The 24509-nt window shown below is 53.1% G+C and overlaps 1 protein-coding gene across 3 annotated transcripts; it reads left to right on the plus strand.

The window, feature by feature from the left end:
• The first annotated feature begins 413 nt into the window (after positions 1-413).
• LOC103285983 (sperm acrosome developmental regulator) lies at positions 414-16263 on the plus strand. Of its 3 annotated transcripts, XM_028145212.2 has the most exons (6): positions 415-907; positions 1310-2348; positions 4845-5011; positions 10338-10386; positions 13043-13366; positions 15806-16263. In XM_028145212.2, the coding sequence occupies exons 2-6, from the start codon at positions 1587-1589 to the stop codon at positions 16070-16072; spliced, it is 1569 nt and encodes a 522-aa protein (XP_028001013.2). In that variant the 5' UTR covers positions 415-907; positions 1310-1586; the 3' UTR covers positions 16073-16263. The 3 variants fall into 3 exon arrangements, with proteins under 3 accessions (XP_008139626.2, XP_028001013.2, XP_008139625.1); XM_008141404.3 differs by lacking the exons at positions 13043-13366; positions 15806-16263 and adding an exon at positions 10817-11498 and having other exon boundaries at positions 414-907; XM_008141403.3 differs by lacking the exons at positions 415-907; positions 1310-2348; positions 4845-5011; positions 10338-10386 and adding an exon at positions 12372-12789.
• Positions 16264-24509: the final 8246 nt, after the last annotated feature.

Consider the following 24509-nt stretch of genomic DNA (forward strand, 5'->3'; position numbering starts at 1 on the left):
CACAGTGACTGTGAAAGCTGGCAAAGATATGGCAGTAACAGCTTCAGCAGCACCATAACATTGATCGGGTGTTGGTGGGGTGGTCGGTACCAGTAGAGTCCCCGATCGGTTCCCCCCCCACTCTTCGGTGCCTGCAGGCCAAAGGCAGCGAGTGCCTGCAAGTGAGGGAATCCCTGTGCGCTCTGCAGGCTCCTCCCCTTCTCTCCGCCCTCCGCGGCCGCTCCCAACGAGGAAAGGCTGAGCTTGGGCCCAGCAGGTGTGGGGTTAAGGGAGTTGGGCCGGGGCCCCGGGAGCAGCAGCGGCAGCGGCGGCGGCGGCAAGTGCTGCTGCCCCAGCGGTGGCGGTGGCAGGCCTGGCTCCGCGCCAGCTGGCCCGGAGCCCCAGGAGGGAGAGAGGGCGGAGGAAGGGGAGGAAGAGGGGAAGAAGGAGGAGGAGGAGAGGAGCAGTCAGCAGGCCCGAGGAGGCAGGACTTCCTGGTGTGGGGGTTGTCAACAGCCCAGAAAGAGGGAGGCAGTGAGACCGAACCAGAAGGAGCTGAGCGGCGAGGAGACCCATTGGTGCCACGCGGGAGGAGACTGGAGAGACCCGCTCGCCCCGACCACCGAAGTGGCTCCACCTGCAGGACCAGGGGGCCGAGCCGCCCCTCCCGCATCAGCCCCGAGACACTTGGGGCTTCAGAGGCCGCGCCTGGGCTCCACCAAGGAGGCGGGGGCTCCTTCTTCTCCGGAGCGCAAACTTTCCACGGAGATGCCTCGCGGGGTGAGGTGCGGCCCCCGAAGAGGACCGGGCCGTCTCTGATCGCCGCCTGCGCCCCCCGCGCTGCTGGGGCCAAGAGGCCCCGGGGAACGACAGCCCGACATCTTAGGCGGCCGGACCCCCGGCCCAGCTTGTTGGCCGAGGCCGAGAGGTGAGGCGCTGGGCTGGGCGGGGCGTTGGGGCGGCGGGCAGGGCCTGCCCCAGGAATGGGGGAGCTGGGGTGTGGGGGGCCTTGAGGACCTGCCAGGCCGAGGAGCTGCTTACCCCCCCCCCCCCCTTCCCCGTTCACCAAGCCCTGGAGCCCTTTGCTCCTGGGACGAATTAGAGCCCCGTGAGTTTGAATCGCAGCCGAGAAATGCCCAACTTTGGGTCTGGCCGCCTCTTCCTGCTCCGTGCGCCGCTCTGACGACTCTCTCCTCCGGTCTCTGTCATCTCTGCCTCTTTGTCTCTGGTGGTTTCCCCTTCCTCCCCCATTCTGCTCCCCAGAGGGGAGGACCCGGAGGTGGCCTGCCCACTGCTTTCTCACACACACACTCTCTCACTCTTTTTCCAGTTTGCAAACTCAGCTCTGGAGTTCGGCAGCGACAGCAGCAGGAAAAACCTGCCCCTGCTCCCCCTTCTCGCCGCCTCCCCTCCCCTGTTCTCCCTTCACCAGCCAGGCACCCCCAGTTCCTGCAAGGCCCTCCCACCATGTCGGACCCAGACGTCCCCAGGGGCCCTGATGTCCCCGCCATGTGGCTCCCCTGTTCCAGGGGTGCCTGAGCCCCTTCGAAGAGCCACTACCGCCCGGTCCCCCGCCCACTTTGGCCCCATCCTGAGCCCCAGGGACCATGAGTGGGGGCAAGAAGAAAAGTAGTTTCCAAATCACCAGCGTCACCACGGACTATGAGGGCCCCGGGAGCCCTGGAGGTCCAGAGTCCCCTGCCCTGCCGGTCCCTACCGGGCCCCCACCCCGCTTGCCCAACGGGGAGCCCAACCCAGAGCCAGGGGGCAAGAGCACCCCCCGGAATGGTTCCCCACCGCCTGGGGCCCCGGCCTCCCGTTTCCGGGTGGTGAAGCTGCCGCAGGGCCTGGGAGAGCCTTATCGCCGTGGCCGTTGGACGTGTGTGGATGTTTACGAGAGAGACCTGGAGCCCCCCAGCTTTGGCCGGCTCCTGGAGGGGATTCGAGGGGCCTCAGGGGGTACTGGGGGCAGATCTTTGGATTCCAGGTTGGAGCTGGCCAGCTTGGGCCTGGGAGCCCCTATCCCACAGCCAGGCCTGTCTCAGGGTCCAACCTCCTGGCTTCTCCCTCCTCCCACCTCCCCTGGACCTCAGGCCCGTTCCTTCACTGGGGGGCTGGGCCAGCTGGCAGTGCCTGGCAAGGCCAAGGTGGAAACACCCCCTTTGTCAGCTTCCCCACCCCAGCAGCGCCCCCCAGAGCCTGGGGCTGGAGATAGCGTGGGCACATCCCGGGCTGCCACGCCCCTGTCCTCCCTGAGGGTGGAAGTGGAGACCAGGGGCTCGACAGCTGGAACTCCTCCACTGTCCCGAACTAAGGATGGAGCCCTGCGACTGAGGATGGAGTTGGTTGCTCCAGAGGAGATGGGGCAGGTAAGAGCTGGGTTCCAGGGCGGGGGGAGACACCTGAGGGGTGGTGCTTGACCATCTTGGCCTTGGCCTCCACCTCCAAACTGACTTCTTCCTTCTCCATCATCACCTTCTGTCAGATCAGATAGCCCCTCTTTTTTCTTCCTGCCATCTCACTTGCAGCTCCTTTTCTACTCCTCACACGGCCTTTGTTTCCCCTCTCAGGCTCCCTCTTCTCTACATTCTTTTTTTTTTTAAATTAATTTTTTTATTGATTTCAGAGAGGAAGGGAGAGGGAGAGAGAGAGAGATACATCCATGATGAGAATCATTGATGGGTTGCATCCTGCACAACTCCCACTGAGGACTGAGCGCACAATCCAGGCATGTGCCCTGACCGGGAATCGAACCGTGACCTCCTGGTTCATAGGTTGATGCTCAACCTCTGAGCCACACCAGTCGGGCTCTTCTCTACATTCTTTAGCCTTTCCTTTGTCTTTGGCCCAAGCCTCCATCTCCATATAGCCCGTCCCACCACCTCTCTGTCACAGAGATGTGCCCTTCTCTCTTAGTCTTCGTCTCACCCTTTAGGCCTTGAGGGTGGAGGCCCCAGGTTTGGGCCTCTGGGAGAGGAACTGCCAGAGTTGGGGGAGAGGGGCAAAAAGTAGGCATTCTGCTGTCTCTCCTTTGCAGCTCCATTCCCAAGGGGGTGGGGGGCGGTCTTCTCACTAGCCAGCCACCTGTCCCAGCCCCTCTCTAGCTTTGTCCCAAGCCAGATTTCTCTGAGAAATTGAGGAATTGGGTGGTGCTGGGGACCCATTGCAAGGATGGGGGGGGGCTTGCTGGTTTGTTGTCTGTCTCAGTTCCCTGTGTCTGGGCCTCTCCAGGATCAGTAACTGGGGTTGGCCACTGTGGAGTGGGAGAGAGGCAGGAAGCAGCAGAGAAGGAGTTAAATCCTTTGCTCCTTCTGCTTCCTGTCTCCAAAAGAGGAACAAGTCTGGGCTGGGGGGCAGGATGCCTGCCTGGGTCTCTGGGGTGAGGGGTGGGCAGCCGGGGATTGGGGGTTGGATGTGTCTGTCCCGGAGGAGAAAATAACACCTTGGGCTGCAGGAGGAAAGGCAGGGAGTGTGAGGATGGGAACTTTCCCCCTTCCTGGCCTTGGGCACAAACCACAGTATAAAAATAACCTGAGACTGGATGTCTGGGCCCTGTCAGGACCAGTCAGGACCGGCTCCCCCCACTCCCTCCTGGCCTGAAGTTTACATCTCTCATGCCACCCCCCTACCCCCACCCCTACTTTTCTTGAGCTCTTTCATTCATTTCTACCCCAGGGGAGGAGATGCTGTTCCCTTTACTGGTCCCTTCCCTATCCCCCACACACTTCCAAATCAGGCCCCTCTGCCCCGAGCCTCTGCTCTCTCTATCCTTAAGCCCTGCCTGAGCTTCCCTTGGGCCCGCAGACCCTGCCCCTCTCTTCTCAGTGCCCCCAACCCCTTTTTCTTCTCTTAGGTCTTGATCCCTTCCTGTGTGCACGCATCTGTGCTGCTGCTTCCCTGCCCCAAAGTTAGTCTTCCTTCAACTCCCCATGCCTCTTCTCTCTCAGTGGCCTCTAACGGGAGCCAGGAGGAGGGCCGGGACATCACCTGGGCCCCCTTCCTCTGTCTGTCCCTCTAACCACCCTGAACTCTCTGTTCGTGGCTTTTCTGAGAAGCTGGGGCCTCCTGGGGCCTCACAGAGGCGGCTTGTTCCTGTGGCCCCCGCCCTTTTGCAGCCTCCCCCAGTGCCTGTTGGGCTGTCCACGCCCAGGCTCCGCCTCCCCCATCTCTGCCACCCGCTCCCTCACCCCCTACCCCAGGGCCAGAGAGCCAGAGTAGAACTCCACCTGAGTCCTGAAAAGTGTGAGAGGAGAGGCTTGAATGGGTATAGTGGGGGTGGGAGGGTGGAGGACCAGTTTCTGAGGATTCATTCATTCTACAAATAGCTATTGAACAAACTAAGCTGTGCCCTCTGGAGCTTACCTTTTAGCAACAGAGAGGCAAAAATACTTTATTGTCAGGTAGTATTAGGTGTTATTAAAAAAAAAAAAAAAGGAACAGTTCAGTGGAATTTACTAGTCCAATGATAGGGAAACGCCTCTCTGAGGAAGTGACATTTAAGTTGCTTTAAGAAGTTGGGTGACAGAAGGCAGACACTCTGATTAGCCTCTGATTAGGGGTCCTGGCTCAGCTGGTGGCAGGGTGCTGGTGTGTAGATCAGAGCCCCTCTCTGATACCTTGTGAACCACTTTTTAGAAGCCACTTACCTAGTTATCAGGATCGGCACTGTTTCCTTGCCTCTAGTACCTGCCTGATGCTTTCCCCAGACCTGGGGAAAAGGGGGGCTGCAAGGGCAGGACCCCTGGGTCCTTGGAAGAGAGCATGGGGAGGAGGGGTGGATAGGGAGGAAGACTACTAGGCAAGTTGTAAAGTGGTTGGTTTCTTTCTCTTGCTTAATGTGACAGTTCCTACCTCTCTGCCTCCAGGTACCCCCCCTCGACTCTCGCCCCAGCTCCCCGGCCCTCTACTTCTTCCCTGATGCCAGTCTGGTTCACAAGTCTCCAGACCCCTTCGGAGCAGCAGCAGCCCAGAGCCTCAGCCTGGCCCGATCCATGCTGGCCATCAGTGGCCACCTGGACAGCGATGATGATAGGTAGGTGGGCTCCGCCTCCGAACCCCGTACCTCGCATAGCCACGTGAAACTGCGGGGTAGGTGTCCTTCACCCAAGTTAAACTTGGAGGGGACCTCTTAAACAGAGATACCTGGCCTGGGCATAACACACTGGGCAAAGTTGATTTGGGACCCACTCCCTCTCTGGAGAGAGCTGGGTGGCACTCTAGGTTTAAGATTGTCAATCATAGTACTTTTTAATTTTATTTTATTATTATTTTTTAAAATATGTTTTATTGATTTTTTTACAGAGAGGAAGGGAGAGGGATAATAGAGAGTTAGAAACATCGATGAGAGAGAGACATTGACCAGCTGCCTCCTGCACACCCACTACTGGGGATGTGCCCGAAACCAAGATACATGCCCTTGACGGGAATCGAACCTGGGACCCTTCAGTCTGCAGGCCGACGCTCCATCCACTGAGCCAAACTGGCCAGGGCCGTAGTACTTTTTTAGAGTTTGAAGGGAGTCATTGTCAAATTCCAGACCTCTTGCAGATTTAGCGATCATCTGGCCAACCCCAAGAACTTATTAGCAAATGTGAGAGAGGTGAGAATAGGGAGTCAGTCTCCTCCTAGTCCCCATCTCTCTCTCCCTACTGAGGGGAACAGAACTCCTGTCCTTAATGGTAACATCTTATAGTCCATGTGGACTACTTGAGGGTCCTAGGACCTCCAGTACCAAGGAAGCATGTCCCTAAGGTTCTGTTCTCTGCTGAGGAACACCCCGGGGCTGGGTCCTCTCCTTGGCCAAGCCAAAGCCATGGAGAGGATGGCTGAGGGGCGCAGGGAAGGCACCGAGAGCTGAGCTGCTGGGGTTTGCCCTTCAGGGGGGAATGTCCGGATCAGTTCTGTGGCGTGGTGGGCAGAACTTCCTGTTTTGAGGGCCAGGTTTCAACATAGGAATGTCAGCAAGCTGAAAAGGGAGGAACAAAATTGCTAGTCAGATAGCCAAGCTGCTCCCTTCTGGCCGTAGACTGATAGGAACCCAGAAGAAGGGCTAGGGAGTCGTAACTTTTATTTTGGAGGGAGGAGTGGGACTTCCTGTTTGAGGCTTTGGAGGAGGGACTTCCTGTTTGGGAGAAATAATAAGGGCTTACCGATGAGTTAGTGGGTGCTGGGGGGATCATTCTTCCTTCTTCCCCTCTGTGAGACCAACCCCCACAATCAGGGGCCGAGTCTCACCAAAGAAAAATGCCCGAGGCCTTGGGGAGAGCTGGGAGCCCAAGAGGAAAGAGAAGTGGTGGCTGGGATCTGGTGGATGGGGTGGAGGGTGAGGGCCTGGTGGAGGCTGTGGAGAATGAGGGACAGGGCCCGTATGGGCGGGGCCCTGTCTGGGCTCCCATCTGAGCTCGGGCTGTCAGGAATGTGTGAGGTGTGAGGTCAGCCAGGGCCTGGAGAGTCACCTGCCCCCATTGCTGCTATTCTCAGCTCTTCCCACCCTCTCCTCCTCCCATTTGGGAAGTAACCTGGCATTAGGGCTGCCTGTCCCTCCTCCACCCCTGTTGATTTCAGAGCCTAGCCTCCTGCTTTCCCTTAGAGAGTTCTGCCTCCAGAAGCCTCCTCAGCTGTCTTCTTTTGGCTTGTCCCCTCCCTCCCTCTGTCCCATCCCCTCCACACACCCCAGTCTGACCGGTCCAGCTCCTAGCTTCCACTTTACCCTGCTCTCCTGCAAGCCTCTGGAGCTCTGGCCCAGCCCAGCCCCTTGTGCCCCACCCTGCTGGGCCAGCGGGTTTAGGTTGGGCCACCCCTTTCGCCCCCTGGAAAGAGGCATATAGCCCCCACCTCACCTCTCTGGTGTGCTGGAAGCTGGCAGGAGAACAGGGTTCAAGTGGCATGGGACCTCCCTTTTGAGAGGGAAAATGGGTTGGGATGTTAAGTGCATGGATCCCAGATGGGGAGTTGAGGATGCCTGATCAATTCCAGAGTCTGGGGATGGGAGAACAGAGGGTGCCTGGAGAATTCAGACTGCTCAAGTGCCCCTGAGTTGCAATAACCTTGGAGCACCCTCAACAGGGCCTTAAAGTTGGAAGGTACTTGAATAATTGGATAGGTGGATGGGTTGGCTGGGTGGATGGATGAGTGGATGGCCAACATCGGGAATCCAAGCATGATAAGGACTGAATTCCAGGAACTCAGGAAAGAAAAAGTACATTTATATCCGGTGTCTCCTTTGGGTCAGATGCTACATTTTATGTCACATAATCCTAAAAGCAACTCTATGATACCCACTTGAAGAAACTGAGACTCAGAGGAGAAGGGTTTTAGCAACTTGCCTAAGGTCACTGCGCTAGTAAGTGGCAAGACTGCAATCAGAGCCTGGGTCTGACACCAAAACCGCATTCTCTCCCCTTTCCTACTGGGTGCCTGTGTTCCAAGAGCAGCCATCTCTAGGATGCCCTTTCTCTCCAGGACAGAGGCAGGGACAGCTCTCTCAAGCTGGGCAAGGAGCCATCCTCCCCACTCCTGGTCTGGCCCCACCCCAAAAACACCACAGATCCGGGAGGGAGTGTAGACAGTGCTGCCGGATGCCACTTTGTTGGCCCCAGGCCCAGCTCCTGGGGGCTCCTCAGAACTCAGCGAGGGAGCAGGGCTGGCCCTTGTCCCTGGGATCAGAACCTTCACCTCTCCCAGATGTCTTGCTTCTTCATCTGATCCTCATTTTGAGGCTATTTCATTTGATCTCCAAAAAGGAAGACCAGTTCTAAGGCTATTCTTGCCCCAGGACCCAAGAGTCCTGCAGACCCAGAGTCCCCAGTTGTGCGCATTGTGCCCTGCACAACTCCAGGGGGCGCCACGCACATTTGAAGTCACTGTCGACATTTGAAGTCATGACAGTTTTCTGGAAGATGGCAATAAAGGTCTTGAAGAAGGGGGATATATTGTTGTAATTCACACAAAGTCACCTTTTGGGCTTCTGGTGAAAGTTGATCTCACTCAGCCAACCCCAAGCTTTCGGCTCCTGGCCTTGCCCAAGAATTCCAGCACAATGCCTGCCGCCCCTCACTCAGGGTTCTCAAAGGGAGGGCTTGGGTTGCCAGCCGGAGTCTTGGTCCCTTGAAGTGTTAATGTTAGGATGTGACAGTGGAAAGTGCTGTCAAAAACTCTCCAGCACTAGACAAACAGGAGATAGTCATCTATCAGCCAACAAATGTTTATTATTGTAGTATCCCTTTATTTCTGGCAAGAACAAACAACGTACTTGGCATCTTTACCCAAGTGTCCGCCAAGGAAGCCAGGGTTCCTATTCCTATGAGTCTGCCCCTCTTTGGTCTCTGTGTGTCTGTTTATGGGGAAGGGGAGGGAGGGAGATTCTGTGGTGGCCCAGTCTCCACCCAGGTGTCTCAGATTGAAATAGCTTGAAAGCTGCTTTGACTCTCCAGCTGGCTGGCCTGCCCTCTACTCTTAAACTTGTCCTCTCCCCTCCAATTCCAGGAGTTCCGGTGTCCTTCCCCCACCCCTCCCTGGGCTGCTCTCTCAGGCCTGGTCACCCCCTTGGTTACCCACCTGTCAGGGCCTTCTGCACCCAGAGCTTGGATGAGAAATGGAAAATTCCCAGCTCCCTGTGTTCTCTTCCTGGCTGCAGGGCCTCATTCAAGGGTCACCTTGAAATGAGTGTTAATCTCCCCCAACCCCGCCCCCCCTCGAGGAAAGCAAGTTGGAACTGACAAGTAGGAGAGAGGGCTTGACAATTGAGCACAAGGGCACAGGATGCAGCACGTTGGGGCCACCTACTCTAAGAGAGGGGGGGAAGCTGGGGGCAGGAGGTCAGGGTGGTGATCCTACAGCACCGTCCTGGCTGAAGGGCTGGCCCTGGGGCTGAGGCAGAAACAGGACAGGGTTGGGTCATGAGCCAGGGATGACGCAGGACTCTGGGGCCTGAGTGGTGGGAAGAGGGAGCCTTGGAGGTTAGGGCAGGGCTCAAAGGATGGTTCAGGCCTTAGGCCTCCAAGAGACTGGAGGGAGGTCTGGTTCTGGGACCCAGAACTTGGCCCTCAGGACCGGTGTGCCAGGCCTGTGTTGACCTCTGGTGGCCACTTAATAAACTGCAGCCAGACCTGCTCTCCCCTTCTTGTCCTCTGCTCCAAGGGTCTTCAAAAAAGTCTCTGCTCCTATTCCCAGTGTCCCACCTCCAGCTTCGCCTTCCCACCTCTCCTCCAGCCCTCACTCCTTCAACACTCCAGACCCCAGACCCAGGACCAGAGGCTGTACTGGTCTTTCAGGGCTCTGGACTCTGTTCCATTGCCATGGTAACCTTTCCCATTCCTCCTGGCCCTCACCATGGGAGGTGGGGTTTCCTCTGGGCAGGCACCAGGAGAGACCACTGATGAAAGCTTTATGTTGGAAAGGGGGTTGCTTACACTCCAAGGAAGACCACAAGCACATCAAATACCCCCTCCTCCGCAACCGCCACCCCAGCTGAGAGGAGCTAAGACCTTGAGGGAGGCCAGTGTTAGGCCAGAGGGGGCAGGATGGAGGCAGAGGTGGGGAGAGGCCTCCCAAGGCCAGGCTCTCCCTCAACCTTTACACCCCTCCTGGACCCACGGCCCGCCCTGCACCAGGCCCACCAGCTGACTTCCCTCAGCCAGGCTCCCTCCCCTCCGCTCTGGGATTGGTGCCAGGTTAAGAAGGGGACACTGGCACTGACTGAGTCTGGGAATTCCCGCCCACCATGAAGCCAGTGGGAGGGGGTCCCCGTGTCCCTGAGGAGCCAATAGCAGCCAGGCTTTGCCCTGGGGGATGGTGTATATCTCTCAGACCAGCACCCCCTGGGCACTGTCTTCTCTCTGCCTGCCTGGCACCAGCCGGACCCCGCTCTGCCCGGGGGGCTCTGAGCCCCCCAGGCAGTACGGATACAGCCCTCTCCCTTTGCGGGAGGCCTGGGGACCCTTGCCCCTTGGGGATGGCCCAGCCAGGAGTCTCTGTCAAGTCCCTGGTGTCATCTTTTGAGACCCGAGTGGTAGGAATGGCTCCGGGACCTCCCCGGAAAAGGGGCTGTGTCTCCTCTCCTTGCTCCCCTAGGGGAGCATCCCCCATCCGAGGGGCTTCGGGGCCCCCGCCCCACCGGGGCCTAGGGGGGCCTGGGCAGAGACCCTCACCCCGCCGGGGGATGGACAAAACCCTCCTCTCTCTGATTCTCTACTGTCACAGGTACAGGCTGGGATGTGGGTGGGAGGCTGCGGCAATGGGGCTTGTGGAGGCCAGAGCCTGCTCTGAGAAACATCTGGAAGGCAACTGGCTATGGTGTCCAGACACCTGGCTTGGCACCTGCTCCTCTTCACCTCTCGTCTCCCTGTCTCTCTCTCCAGTGGCTCCGGAAGCCTGGTTGGCATTGACAACAAGATCGAACAAGCCATGGTAAGAGAAGCCATCTTGGCCCCAGGAGGTCCCTGCTCATGTGCTGATGCCCGGGTCCTGCCTCTATTAGCTGGCCTGCTGCTCCACCCGTGCTGTCCTCATTATTAGGGAACACTGTCTCCTAGCTCCTCCACCTGCTCCCAGCTGGGTTCCCTTGGGCCCTCCACCAGCTCCAGACTCCACCTGAACCCTTGACTTCCCTTGGGTCTGGCCCTGCTCCCGTTCCCCATCTCTGTCTTTGAGCCCTGACCTTGCCTCTGTCTGGCCTTTTTCTCTGCTGTCCCTCCTCTCCTCCCCTGCGTTGCTTCTTCCCCAGTGGTCCCTCATTATCTGGAAGGAGGAGGATTTCTCACACCCAGCCCTTCAAGTGACTGGGCAGGCAATGAGGTTGGGGTGGCCTGGGACCCCTGATCCTTTGCCTGTCCCCCAGGACCTGGTGAAGTCCCACCTCATGTTTGCGGTCCGGGAGGAGGTGGAGGTGCTGAAGGAGCAGATCCGGGACCTGGCTGAACGGAATGCTGCGCTGGAGCAAGAGAATGGACTGCTGCGTGCCCTGGCCAGCCCTGAGCAGCTGGCCCAGCTGCCGTCCTCAGGGGTCCCTCGGCTTGGGCCCCCTGCGCCCAATGGGCCCTCCGTCTGAGCCTCCTTTCCCTCACAATGTGCCTTTGGGGGCTGCCACAGCTGCCAGGCCTTGCGCCAGCTGCCTGCCCCCTCTTCCTATGCAGCTTTAATTCCCCCTGATCCCTAGGGGTGGGAGTTAAAGGCTCAGAATTGGCCTGTCCCCCGATCCTTCCTCCATTTCCCCACAGTGCCCAGGGACTGGGCTGGGGCATCCCCAGGCCTTGATGGAGGAGAGGGCTTCAGGACAGCGTGTTAGATGGAGCTCCCGTCTCCCTCCCTAGGTGTCAGTGTTCTGGGACCCCCAGCAGTAGATGGCTTGAGGGAGTTGGAGGCTTCCTGGCAGACACCCATCCTTACCTTATTCCCTGGAAGTGCCCCCTCTTCTCTGCCCAGGGGAGGGAATATGGACAGTATCTGGAAGTTCTGGGATTCAGGTTGTTATTAAAATAATAATTATAATTAAAAAATCCAAAGAAACTTGAATCTGGAAATTGGCATCTTGTTGCTTGTGTCCAGACTGGGGCCCTACACCAGCAGTTGCTACCGTGGGAGAGGGACTAAGGCTGTAGGCTTCCCCGGAGATCTTGCCCAAACTGGGGAGGTTTAATGTGGCTCCGAGTGGTCAAAAGAGATGCTGGAAAGGGAGCCAGTGGCCTGCCAGGTCCTGGGAAGGGGCAGGCAAGGCAAGGCAGAGGGAGGGAGGGTGGAGGGGGCTGTCAGCCCACGTGCTGGGGAGGGGTGGGGACGACAGGGAAACAATGAGGCCTTTTGGTGATTGTACAGGATCCACCCTCAGCTTCCCAGTGTGTCCCCTCTGCGGGCTGGATCCGGGTGGCTGCTTGGGGGTGGGGCAGGGGGCCCTGAATGGGCCCCTTGTCTCAGCCCTGGGTGTGGGCCAGGCTTCCCGGGCACACAGTGCCCTCGCCAGGCCTGGCCAGCCTCTGTGGCTTCCACCCCCAGCTGGCTGAGGATGGGGCCCAGTGAGGGAGCAGGCCCCTCCCAGACAGCCTCAGCTGGGCTCCTGTCCAAGGCAGAAGCAGCAGGTAGGGAGAAGGACCCCATCTAGTGGGGAAGTGGGGGAAAGCAGCTGCCTCAGCTCATGAGGGCCCTGTCCCCAGCCTGGACAGGACCTGTAGAAGTCTGGGTGCTGGAAGCTGACCCTATGGCTCCCTCTATTTATGACCTTGGGCAGGTCTCTGGTTTCTATTTATGACCTTGGGCAGGTCTCTGGTTTCTTTGAATCCCAGCTTCCTCGTGGGTAAAACGGCACTGACAGTCATACCTACCTGAAGGCTGCCGTGAGAATTATAGGACGTCATACACAGAAAACGCCCAGTGAGTCCCAGCGCTCCGTAAATGTTAGTTTCCCTTTCATGTCGTTGGGGAAAGAAGGGCTGAGGGTTCAGAGATTGGCTCTGGGCTCTTGGAAGGGCCTCGGGGGTTGGGGTCAAGGCCAGGCAGGCTCTCACAATGGGCTAGAACTCTACCTCACTCTGGGTTCTCATCCACTTTGACTCCTCTCCCTGTCCCAGGGAGGGGAGGGGAGGCCTAGGATGAATTGCCAGGGGGAGCTTTCCCCCTAGATTCCTTATTTATTTCTTCACTGCTGCATTTGAAGTTCCTGAGAGACCTGTTAGGTGGCAGCCACTGGCCTGCAGCTTGCCCCCCATACCCTCTCCCCATACCAAATGCTGGTTTTGCCCCCTACTTGGGACTTGTGAATTGGGAGAAATGGCTATCAGAAGATTCTGCCAGTGGGTTTGGCGAAAGATTACTTTCTTGGTAAGTTTCAGAAACTGCCCTTTCTTATACCATGCTGGGGTGGGAGGTGCTGGCCAATGACTTCTAGGTCACATAAACACCCCCTCCCCCTGGCTTCCTGTGGTCAAACTAGACAGGGAGGGAGAAGTGAGGTAGGACAGCCAAGGAGGAGGCCAGGACACACTCTGTCCCATCCCTTCTGTGCCTCCCCTTCTGACTGTTGTCTCCACTCTGGCTCTCTCTCCCATCCTTCCTCTCCCTTCTTGGTTCTTAGGTGTTTTTCTGGAAACCCAGAGCTAAGTCAACCATTGTGGAACACCCTGACTCCGAGAAAACTGCGCTGAAGATGGAGAAGGCGTCCAGTATGGTTGAGACTTTCAAGTTGGTTGAGCCCCTTACAGAGGCTAAAGTCTCCAGGATGGGAGTGTTCCCCAAGGTGGCTGATCCCTGCACATTGGCCAAGACAACAGATGGGGCTAAAGTGGAGCTGGATCGTGGGAGCCGGTCCCTGTTGCAGCTGCCCCGGACGGCTGCCAAGTCTGTCTCCACACTCATGATCTCGGCCCTCCAGTCTGGCTGGCAAATGTGCAGCTGGAAGGTCAGTACCATATCCCCCTTGTCCCCAACAACCTTCCCACCCCTCCCCACAGGACTCCCTCCTCCCTCCATTCATTTGGTGAACATTGATTTCCTGCACCCCTATTTAGTGCCAGTTGCTGAGATAGGCTCCGAGGATACGTGGTAGAGATGGACAAGGTTTACCCAGACCAAGGGGGGCTACAGACAAGATCGTAGCCATTGCTGGCTGAGTACAGGAGGCACAGGGGTCTGTGGGGATCCAAGGGAGAGGCATCTCATGCAGGCCTGGGACGTCAAGGAAGACCTTCCTAACAGAAGAGGGTGAAGCTGAGACTGAAGGATTTAGTGGAGCTTGAGGCAGGGTGGAGGTGTCAACAGAAAGTGGAAGGAGCGGAAGGAGCATTTATGAAGGAAGAAGCACAGATGTTTGGAGCGCTGGCCCAAGTTGTGTGGATCACAGTAAAGTGATCCTGGAGCTGAGTACAAGGGAGAGTTGGTGACCAGTTGTGGAGTTTGAATTTGACCCTAGGAATAACAGATTTTGATTTAGAAAGGTCACCTGCACTCCTACGTTGCTGGTGGGAATGCAAAATGGTATAGTCAGTCTGGAAAACAGTTTGGTAGCTTCTTATAAAACTAACCATGCAATTATTATATGACCCAGCAGTTGTACTCTTGGGCATTTATCCTAATGAATGAATGAAATTTTATGTTCACACAAAAATCTGTACATGAATGTTCATAGTAGCTTTATTTGTAATAGCCAAAACCAACCCGAATGTCCCTCAATGGGTGAATGGTTAAACTGTGATATATCCATACCATGGGATACTTATCAGCCATAAAAAGAACAGACTATTAATACATTCAACAGCTTAGATGAATTTCAAGGGAATTATGCTAATGAAAATAACCAATCCAAAATAGGTTATTGGTACTATGTGATTCCATTTATATGATATACCATTCTTGAAATACTGAAATTATAGACAGAGAACTGATCAGTGGTTTAGTAGTTGGCAGGGGCTGCAGAGTGAGGGTGGGGGTGGGGGTGGGGAGGTGAGGGAAGGTTTGTTATAAAAGACAACATGAGGAATCCTTGTGTGATGGAAATCTCCTGTATCATCTTGACTGTGGTAGTTGGATACATGAGCCTGCACATATGATATAAAATTGGATAGGATTCAACACACACACACACACACACACACATACACACATGAATACAAGTAAAACTGGGGAAATGGGAATTAGATCAGTGGAGTGCATCAATGTCAATTTCCTGACTATAATATCTATGATATGATATTGTGCTAGAATTTTGCAAGATTTTACTATAGGGGAGGGGAGAATACTTTTTTTAAAAAATATATATTTTATTGATTTTAGAGAGGAAGGGAGAAGGAGAGAGAGATAGAAACATCAATGATGAGAGAGAATCATTGATTGGCTGCCTCCTGCACGCCCCCTACTGGGGATTGAGCCCACAACCCAGGCATGTGCCCTTGGCTGGAATCAAACCTGGGACCCTTCAGTCCGAAGGCTAACACTCTATCCATTCAGCCAAACCAACCAGGGCTAGGGGAGACTACTAATTAAAGGTATACAGGAACTCTATTATTTTGCACAACTGCATGTGAATCTACAATTATCTCAAAGTGAAAAACTTAATTTAAATCTGGGAAATGTCTAGATCACTACCAAATCAGCTTATCTTGGCCTTGAATTAAGTATTGCAGCATTAATTTAGAGTCACTTGGCTTTCCTGTGGAGGGAGCAGGGATCGGAAGGGAACAAGAGGAGAGGCAGGCAGACCCATTGGAGGTGTTGTAGTCCAGGCTAAGAGAGAAGGATATTCTGGATTTGGGGAGAGGCATCGGGTAGAACAAGTTAATGGGTCAGAGCAATATTTAAGGGGTAGAATTGTTGCACTAAGTGGTTGGTTGGAATATGGTGAGGGAATAGGGAGAAATAGAAGTCAGAGCAGGCTGGAGCAGGGGCGTACTTAGGGAAGGAGATGATGAGTTTGGGCGTTGAGACACAACATATTGAGATGTCCGTAAGACATCTGCAGGAAGATGTCTAGGAGGCAGTGGGATATAAGGACCTGGAGGTCAGAAGGGAGCTCTGGGCTGGAAACAGAGATCCTTCTTCATTTTAACATGCTTTCCATGAAACACCAGTGGGAACTCAAAGGTGGGTCAGATCCTAATCTTCCAGGATCTTGCATTCTAGTGTTGAGTCTGAAGAACAAATAGTGATGATTGACAGGGCAAACACCAGGGTAGAGACGGACACTTAATATAGCCTGAGAAGACTCCCTGGAGGAGACAATGCCTGAGCTAAGGCATAATGAAGGAGGTGGAATTAAAAGCCTTTGCTATTTATCTGCAGGTGGTTCCACCAGCTGTTTCTCCTTAGACCAAGCTGTTTACATGTGCACGTCTCTCTCTTTCAGTCATCTGTGAGTTCTACCTCAGTTCCTTCCGAAATAAGGACCGGGTCCCCTTTGCAGTCACCGGAAGCTGAGATGCTGCGGGAAGTGTATCTGGTGCTGTGGGCCATTCGGAAACAACTGCGACAGCTGGCCCGCAGGCAAGAGAGGCGCAGAAGGCACCACCACTGGGCCCACACTAGCCCCCAGCCTGAACCAGTTCAGGGCCTGAAAAAGGATGCCTCTAGGGGGGAACCCCACATCCTCAGAAAGCCCCCACCTCACTCTTAGGTAAGGCTGTTAAGGAGAGGTTAGGGCAGCAGGCCAGGAGTTGTGGGTGAGGAGACATTTTCACACTGTCACCTCTCATCAGGAACCCAGGGCCAGGCCTGGGGTCCCACTTCTCCCCTTCATTCCTTTTATTCAATTTGTAAAAAAAATTTTCAAAATGTTGGGAAATAAATATCAGATATTTCTGAGTAGGAATATATAGAGTGTATTTGTAGATGGCCAGAGGCAAAGAGGGTAACTTGGGTGGGACAGAGAGGGGCACTGAGTTGCTGGATCAAATATGATCGGGAGTAACCTCTGGGCCTTTTGGGAAGATGTGTATGTGTATGTGTATCTACAGGTCCTGGCCTGGGCCCACGCACGCTTAGGGGCTGAACTGTCTTTGTCAACTCTGCCTGGCCAGTAAAGATAACATTAGCACCCATTTATTGAGGACACACTGCGTGCCAGGTCCTGAGCCTGTTCTCCCTCAAAATCCTGCAAGTCAGACTGTCGATTATGGGACTTGTCCAAGGCCCTACGGACCCCTCTGGAAACTGCCGGCCTCCAGCAGCCAGCGCACAGTCCTGCCTCTCTAGTGCTCTTGGGCCCGGAGAGTCAGTGGGTCTGAAGATGCATATGGCAATAGCAGGACGTGCATCTGTGGGGAAGGCTGACCCTGCTGGCGATGGCCCTGCCGAGAGCTGCCGAAAACTACACATCCCAGGGTTCCCGGCGGCGACGCCACGGGGCGGGGGGTGGAGCAGTCTTGGCGGGAGGGCCGTGCACACTTCCGCTCGGAGGATGTGGGCTTTGCGCCAAGCCCCTGGAGATCTAGAAGGAGTTTGATTGGCGCTCTGGGGGGTGGGGTTGGGGCGACGTGGGGGACCGGGGAGGGGGCGGGGCGTGGAGTCGCAAGTCCCCCTCTCCAGCTCAGCCTGCCCTCTTGAGAAGCCTTGCGAAGATGCAGGGGTGTCTCCCCAAGGAAAAGCAGGGATATTTCTCAAAACAAAAACAAGCAACATTCGGGGATTTCAGGGCCCACAGGGCTGGGGCGGCCTGGGGAAGGAGGAAGGGATGGCAGAGCGGGGCCCAAGCTTAGGGGACAGCAGAGGCCGGGGTGGGGAAGCTGGGGAGAAAGAGCGGACTGCTTTGCTGCAGAGTCTTGCTCACGGAGAGGTGAGTTGTGAGTAGCAGACAGTGCGCATGAGCAAAGAAAGCTAGGGGATAGTGAGGAGCGACAGGGATGGCTTGCTGGAAGCATGGATTCACTAATCCCCCTCTCCCTCCCCCCAGTCCTGCAGCTCTGGGAGAGTTGGGACCCATTTGCTGGGAATCCGGGTGCCCTTTCCCAAGAGTCCGGGGTAGCACTGGGCCGCCCCACCCTACAGCTAAGCACCTGAACACTTACAGCCACAATTAATATTAACCACCACTTATTAAGCACCTACTATGACTATTTTTTAAAAAAATATATTTTATTGATTTTTTACAGAGAGGAAGGGAGAGGGATAGAGAGTTAGAAACATCGATCTGCTGCCTCCTGCACACTCCCGACTGGGTATGTGCAGGCAACCAAGGTACATGCCCTTGACCGGAATTGAACCTGGGACCCTTCAGTCCAAACCAGCTAGGGCTTTATGTCTTATTTTAAGTAATTCTCACAACAGCTTTACAATGAAGTATTGTTACTTCCCTTTTTTTGTTACTCCTCACCTGAGGATATTTTTTCTATTGCTTCTCAGAGACACTGGGAAGGAGGGAGGGAGGGAGAGCAACATTGATATGAGAGAGAGAGACACTGAATGTGCCCATACTAGGGCCAGGAAGTGAACCCCAAACCCAGGATGTGCCTTTGATTAGGAATTGAACCTGAGATTCTTCGGGCCGCTGGCCAACACTCTAACCACCGAGCAACACAGGCCAGGGCAACTTCCATTTTTTTAGAGGAGAAAACTGAAGGACAGTTCATGTTTTCATTCATCCAACAAATGAGCCTAGCTCACACAGGACATGTTACATGCATGTGACATGTATACACACATACATGTAATGCAATAGATGTTCAATGCATGAATGAAGTGGCTTTGCTCAATATTAGTCCTGAATTCAGCCTGAAATCAAAGCCAGTTTTAGATGGGTTCTCAAAACAAAATGATAACGCAGTGGCTCATTTCTGGGGTTTTCAATCACAGATTACTCATCACACCTCCATTATGTGCCAAGAATGTACTGGGGCCAAACAGGCTATACAGGGTCTGTATCCCAGGAAGCCCAGATGTTTAATGGGTCCCAGGGCTTTGGAATAGTGCCTCCCTGTCTGGGATCCACTGAGCTCTTCCAAGTCCTTAGAAACAGGCTTGTCTTTCTATCTTCCTGAGGACCTAAAATTTTTGACAAATTAGGGAAGGGTCTGGGGAAGGCTGGGCACTTGCGGGTCATCAATAAACAGTCTTGCAAGTAGCTACAGGCCCAGGAGTCAATCTGGGCTGGAGGCTGTGGACTTATGGGAAGGAACATTGCTCTCATTTTCCATTGGCTTCTCCAGCATTTTGGGAGTGGGAGGAGGGAAGGAAGAAGCTGAGTTCAGCCAGGAGCCAAGGGAGCTGTTAGCACCTCCTACCACTCTCCCCAGACATGATGGAGTCCTGTCTAGGCCTGGCCATGCAGGGGCAGGAGATTTGTGAGAGAGAAAGAGGCAGAATGGAAAGGGAAGGTCAATAATCCAGCCCAGAGCCCTGTAGAAGGCCTGTGGTGGGACCTGAGGAGGAACTTCCCAACTGGGAGGGAGGAAAGCGTGTGGGATCTCCTGGGGTGGAGATTTGGGGAAAGAATTCTTATCCACCACAGCCCTCTCCTGGTGGAGAGCAGTGGCAGACAGGGAGATCCCTTGGGAAACCTACCTCCCGGTGGCAGTCTTGAGTGAAAATTCTTAGACACCCTCCCCCACTATCCCCATCCGACCCCGGGCATTTCCCCTCCTCTGAAGCTGTTCTACTCCACGAGACAAAAATGGTAGGGCTATGAGTGGGCCTAACTGGAACCAGGGTCCTTTTTTAAAAACTGATTTTAGAGAGAAAGGAAGAGAGAGGGTGAGAGAAACATTGATTGGCATCCCGACTGGGGATAGAGCCCACAACCTGGCATGCGTCTTGACTAAGAATCGCACCAATAACTCTTCGGTGAGTGGGATGATGCTCAACCAACTGAGCCACACCGGCCAGGGCCAGGGGTCCTTCTTTGTTTTCAAAACTTAACCATCCTATTAGCAAGGGGGGTCCCTGGGAATGTGGGGAGCAAAATAAGAATGCTGGTCCCAGATGCCCTGGCTCTCTTCCCAGCCCAGACCCTTCCCCCTCCTCCCCCATCACCAACTTTCCTGAAAATGTCAAATCTTTTCTCCTGCGTTTTCCCTGGGATCCCCCTACAATCGATTCATCACACAGCAAAATATGTCACTCCCCTGCTTAAACCTTCCAAGGGCGTTCCCCCCCAAAAATCCAACAGTTTCCTTCGTCTAAAATGCCCTTCTCTCAGCTCTTGGCATGGTGGGCTCTTGGTCAGTCTGGAATCTGCACAGAGGCCGCTACATCTTCAACCTTGACCACCCAACCTAACGAACGGAAGAGAGACACATGGCCATCCTCTAAGTCTCGCCATGCTTTATTTTTTTCGTAGTACTTAAAAGTATCTGAAATCATCATATTTACTTTCTTACCCGTATTCTTGGGAGACAGTAGTGAAATGCAGTACTTAAGAGCAGGGGAAGTGGTTTAAGCTAACACTTCCTGAATGCGTAACCTTGGGTAAATTGGTTAACCTCTCTGAGCCTCAGGACCTCAACTGTATAACGGGGTTGTCCTGATGATCAGGGATGTGATGCCTGGCACTACATGGGCTCCATACATTTTGGCTGATGTTGTGATAATGGTTAAGATTTACGGTTTATGGCTACTATCCCATGGCCTAACACTGCTGAAGGAACCAGAAGGCCGTCTTCACCCAGTGCGTGGGAAGCATACTCCAACCAGCTGCCTGGTGGAAGGAACGCCATTTAAGGTGTGACCCCCCCCCCCAAAAAAAAAAAAAAAATGCATGCGCAGTGGGTAGCAGGAAGAAGACCTGACAGAGTCCTGGTTGCAATATTACTACCACTTTGCTGTGGCACTTGCGCGAGTCACTTCCCTTCACTGGGCCTCAGGCTCTTAAAATAAAATGATGGGTTGAGCTACTGGTTGCTCTGGTCCCTGCCAGCTTCCGGGGGTTCCCGTTTGGGTCCTGTGCTCCCATTACCCACTATATACTCTTCAGGGTTAGGGACACATGGTGCCTCCAACTTCCACAGCCCTGCTTCCTAACAGTTCAAAGCTGCCATGGAGAGAGTTGACCTGGATAAAACATTCTTAGTTTAAGCCTTTGAACCCAGAAACAAAGTCTCAGCCCTAGTCACTGGATCTTCTTTCTCCCTATGTCCCTCCCTTCCCTTGTACCTCATCCACTTTAGTATTTGAGCCCTTGGGAAGGAGAGCCAGTCCTGACTGAGCCCCACCATGGCTGGCCACAGTCATGAAGACCTTGGCCTCACAGTTATTCTCACACATGCACGCAGAGTGTACAGCTGGATGAACACAGATGCATGTGCCTACATGTACTTGTGGGTGTCTGTAGCTATATTTCAACTTGTTCCCATTTTCCTCTCAGTAGTGGCAGGAATGAGATTAATTAAGAGAAAAGACTGTAGGATTGCAAGGCTGGCATTCTTTGAGGAAATAAGTCACCAGTCAAATGAGATGTTAGTCTCCAGGACTGTTTTGGGCCCAACATCCTTTGTCTGCACCGCCCTTCAGGTATGGCCCTGGTTCCCCAGGACTCGGAGATACATGGATTTGGCGGGGAGCACCTGTGAAGCTCATAGGGCTGGCGCTTTTCCAAGGGGTCAGGAGGGCTGCAGGCCTAGGAGCAGGCGCTTCTGATAGTGGGTCATGCTGAGTCCTTTCTCCCTTGCATCATTGCTACTGTATTTTCCAGCACTCTCCACCCTATACTGAAGTCGCTGCCTGCTCCTTGGGTCAGTCTGGAGAACTGGGCAGACAGCTGGTAAGATCTCGAAGGGGGATATGGACTAAGGGTGGGATTTCTCTTTCCTTGCTCAGTCTTCTTTGTTTCAAAGCTGAGCCCACCTGCCCCACACCTATCTGCTCAGCTTACCCTGGATGCTCCAGTCTGTCTCCCTGCTAAAGCTGAGGAACAAGCTTCTCTCTGTTTGACTTCCCCCTCAATGCCTCCTGGGGTGAGTGGCTGCAGAGGGACAGGTTTTAAAAGGCAAGTTTGGTCTATTGTGCTGAAGGAGGAACCTGTGCATTGTTCAGTGAGGTGTGTTGTCGGCTATGCTTGCCCAAGGTGGGGCAGATGAGGCCCTAAGAAGGCTGGTCTCCAGGGTCCAGGCGGTCTGTATGACCTTTCTATGGCTTTCTCTTTCATCCTCTAAGTTTAAGACCCAGTTGTTTTTCCTTTACTGTTTATATGCTCTGATGATTTTTCTACTGCGTTGTGTGAAGGGGCCATTGCCTTCCCCTGATCGCCAGGTTGCCTCCTGCCCCTGAGGGCTCCTGCACTGTGAAGGGAGTAGGCCTGGCTGAGGGACCCCCCCTCCTGTACACGCCCTGACCAGGGATTGAACCAGCAACCTAGGTATGTGCCCTGACCAGGAATCGAACCTGCAACTTTTTGGTGTACAGGACAATCTCCAACCAACTGACCAACCTGGTCGGAGCCATTGGTTGATTCTTGTATGTGCCCTGATGGGATCAAACCTGCAACCTTGGTGTATCAGGACCATGCTCTAACCCAGAGGTCGCCAACCTTTCGGACCTCATGGACCACCAGTGGTCCACAGACCACGGGTTGGCGACCGCTGCCGGGCAACATTAACTTAAATTAAAATTTTTATTGAGATCATTGTAGATTCACATGGATTTACAAAAAAATAATACAGACAGATCACTTAAACACTCCCCAGTTTTCCCCAGTGGTAATTGCTATAGACTGAATGTGTTCTCCCAAAATTCATATGTTGAAAGCTAATCCTCAAAGTGTTGGTATTTGGAGACAGGGCCTTTGGGAGGCGTTTAGCTCCAGGGAGCACCCTTGCCCCCTTCCACCATGTGAGGACACAGCCCTCCGTGGACCAGGAAGTAGGTTCTCCTCACACAATGAATCTGCTAATGCCTTGATCGTGGACTTCCCTGCCTTCAGAACTGTGAGGAATAAATTTCTGTTGCTTACAGCCACCCAGTCTATGGTATTCTGTTATAACAACAGGAATAGACTAAAACAGTAATATTTCACACACTATATAATATACTGTCACAACCAGGATATTGATATTCATTCATGTAATCCACCAATCTGATTCATATTTCCCAGTGTTGTACTGATTTTTGCATCTGTATGTATTAAGTTCTGTAAAATGTTATAACCTGTGTGGGGTCCTATTTCCATGACAATAAAGGAAATAAATAGTTCCAATACCAAAAGATCCTTGGTATTGCCCTTTTATGACTACACCCATGTCACTCCTTCTACCTCTTCCACTTAGTCCCTACCATTTGGCAACCACTAAATCTGTCTTCCATTACTAAACTTTTGTCACTTCTAAAATGTTATATAAATGAAACCACATATATAAGTTTTTGGATTGGATTTTTCTTTTTCAGTATAACCTAGCAACTCATCCATGTTGTTGGATGTATCAACAGTTTGCTCCTGCTTCTGAGTAGTATTCTATAATATAGAAGTACCATAGTTTAACTTTATGCCTGTTGAAGGACATTTGAATGATTTCCAGTTTTTGGCTATTATGAACAAAGCTGCTATGAACACTTGTGTATAGATATTAAAATGCCCATATGGAATTAGTTACCACAAACTGGGGGCTAGGAGTGCTTATTGAGTCCATCATTGTTTCTAAGGGCTTTTCAGTGGACAGAATTAGTATATGCTTTTAAAAAAATCCTCACTTGAGGATATGTTCACTGATTTTATTTATTTATTTTTAAATATGATAAACTCATTTTTAAAGTATTTTTAAATTGATTTCAGAGAGAAAGTGAGAGGGAGAGAGAAATAGAAACATCAATGATGACAGAGAATCATTGATTGGCTGCCTCCCGCATGCCCCCAACTGGGGACGGAGCCCGCCACCTGGGCATGTGCCCTTGACCAGAATCAAACCTGGGACCCTTCAGTCCGAGAGCCGACACTCTATCCATTGAGCCAAACTAGCCAGGGCTGTTCACTGATTTTAGAGAGAAAGGAGGGGAGAGAGAAACATCGATGGGTTGCCTGCTGTACACGCCTCGACTAGGAGTTGAACCTGAAACCTAGGTATGTGTCCTGACTGGGAATCAAACCCGCAACCTTTTGGTGCATGGGACGATTCTCCAACCAATTGAGCCACCTTGTCAGAGAAGGACATGCTTTTTATTTTTATTTTTTATTTCAGAGAGGGAGAGGGGGAGAGAGATAGAAATATCAATGATGAGAGAGAATCATTGATTGGCTGCCTCCTGCATGCCCACTACTGGGAATCGAACCCACAACCTGGGCATGTGCCCTTGACTGGAATTGAACCTGGGACCTTTCAGTCTGCAGGCTGCCACTCTATCCATTGAGCCAAACTGGCTAGGGCAGGATATGCTTTTTAATTTAAGCTAAAATATGCCATGACTTCATATAGTTACTTCCTAATTAAATCAAGACTACAGGGAATTTGCATAAATCACTGATTTTAGATTTGCATATTTTTTCCTGTTATAATACAAATCTACATAATTATTTCTTCCCATTTTTTTATTGTGGTAAAATATGCATAAGATTTAACATCTTAACCATTTTTAAGTATACATTTGTGTTATTTTTTTAAAAGTATATTTTGATTTTTTACAGAGAGGAAGGGAGAGGGATAGAGAGTTAGAAACATCGATGAGAGAGAAACATCCACCAGCCACCTCCTGCACACCTCCCACTGGGAATATGCCTGCAACCAAGGTACATACCCTTGACTGGAATCGAACCTGGGACCTCCCAGTCCGCAGGCCGATGCTCTATCCATTGAGCCAAACCAGTCAGGGCTACATTTGTGTTATTAAATATATTCATAATGTTGTGCAACTATCACCACAATCCATCTTCATCACTTTTTTTTTCTTAAATCCTCACCCGAGAATATTTTTCCGTTGATTTTTAGAGAGAGTGAGAGAAGGAAAGACAGAAAGAAATATTGATTGCACGCACCCTTGACCATGGCCCAGGCTGGGGAGGAGCCGGCAACCCAGTACATGCCCTTGACTGGAATTGAACCAGGGACCCTTCAGTTCACAGGCCCATGCTCTATCCACTGAGCCAAGCAGGCTAGGGCTGGCAGTTAATTTTGTCTTTTGGGTAGATCTTCAGATGT

This window comes from Eptesicus fuscus, chromosome 4 (genome assembly GCF_027574615.1).
Source record: "Eptesicus fuscus isolate TK198812 chromosome 4, DD_ASM_mEF_20220401, whole genome shotgun sequence".
NCBI lineage: Eukaryota > Metazoa > Chordata > Mammalia > Chiroptera > Vespertilionidae > Eptesicus > Eptesicus fuscus.

What these genes read in the sequence shown, in the direction of transcription:
- LOC103285983 (XM_028145212.2), top strand. Translation starts at nt 1,587, where the DNA reads ATGAGTGGGGGCAAGAAGAAAAGTAGTTTCCAAATCACCAGCGTCACC. An exon ending in CTCCAGAGGAGATGGGGCAG is followed by an intron (nt 2,349 to 4,844) that starts GTAAGAGCTGGG and finishes CTCTGCCTCCAG; the next exon opens with GTACCCCCCCTCGACTCTCG. An exon ending in ACAAGATCGAACAAGCCATG is followed by an intron (nt 10,387 to 13,042) that starts GTAAGAGAAGCC and finishes CTTGGTTCTTAG; the next exon opens with GTGTTTTTCTGGAAACCCAG.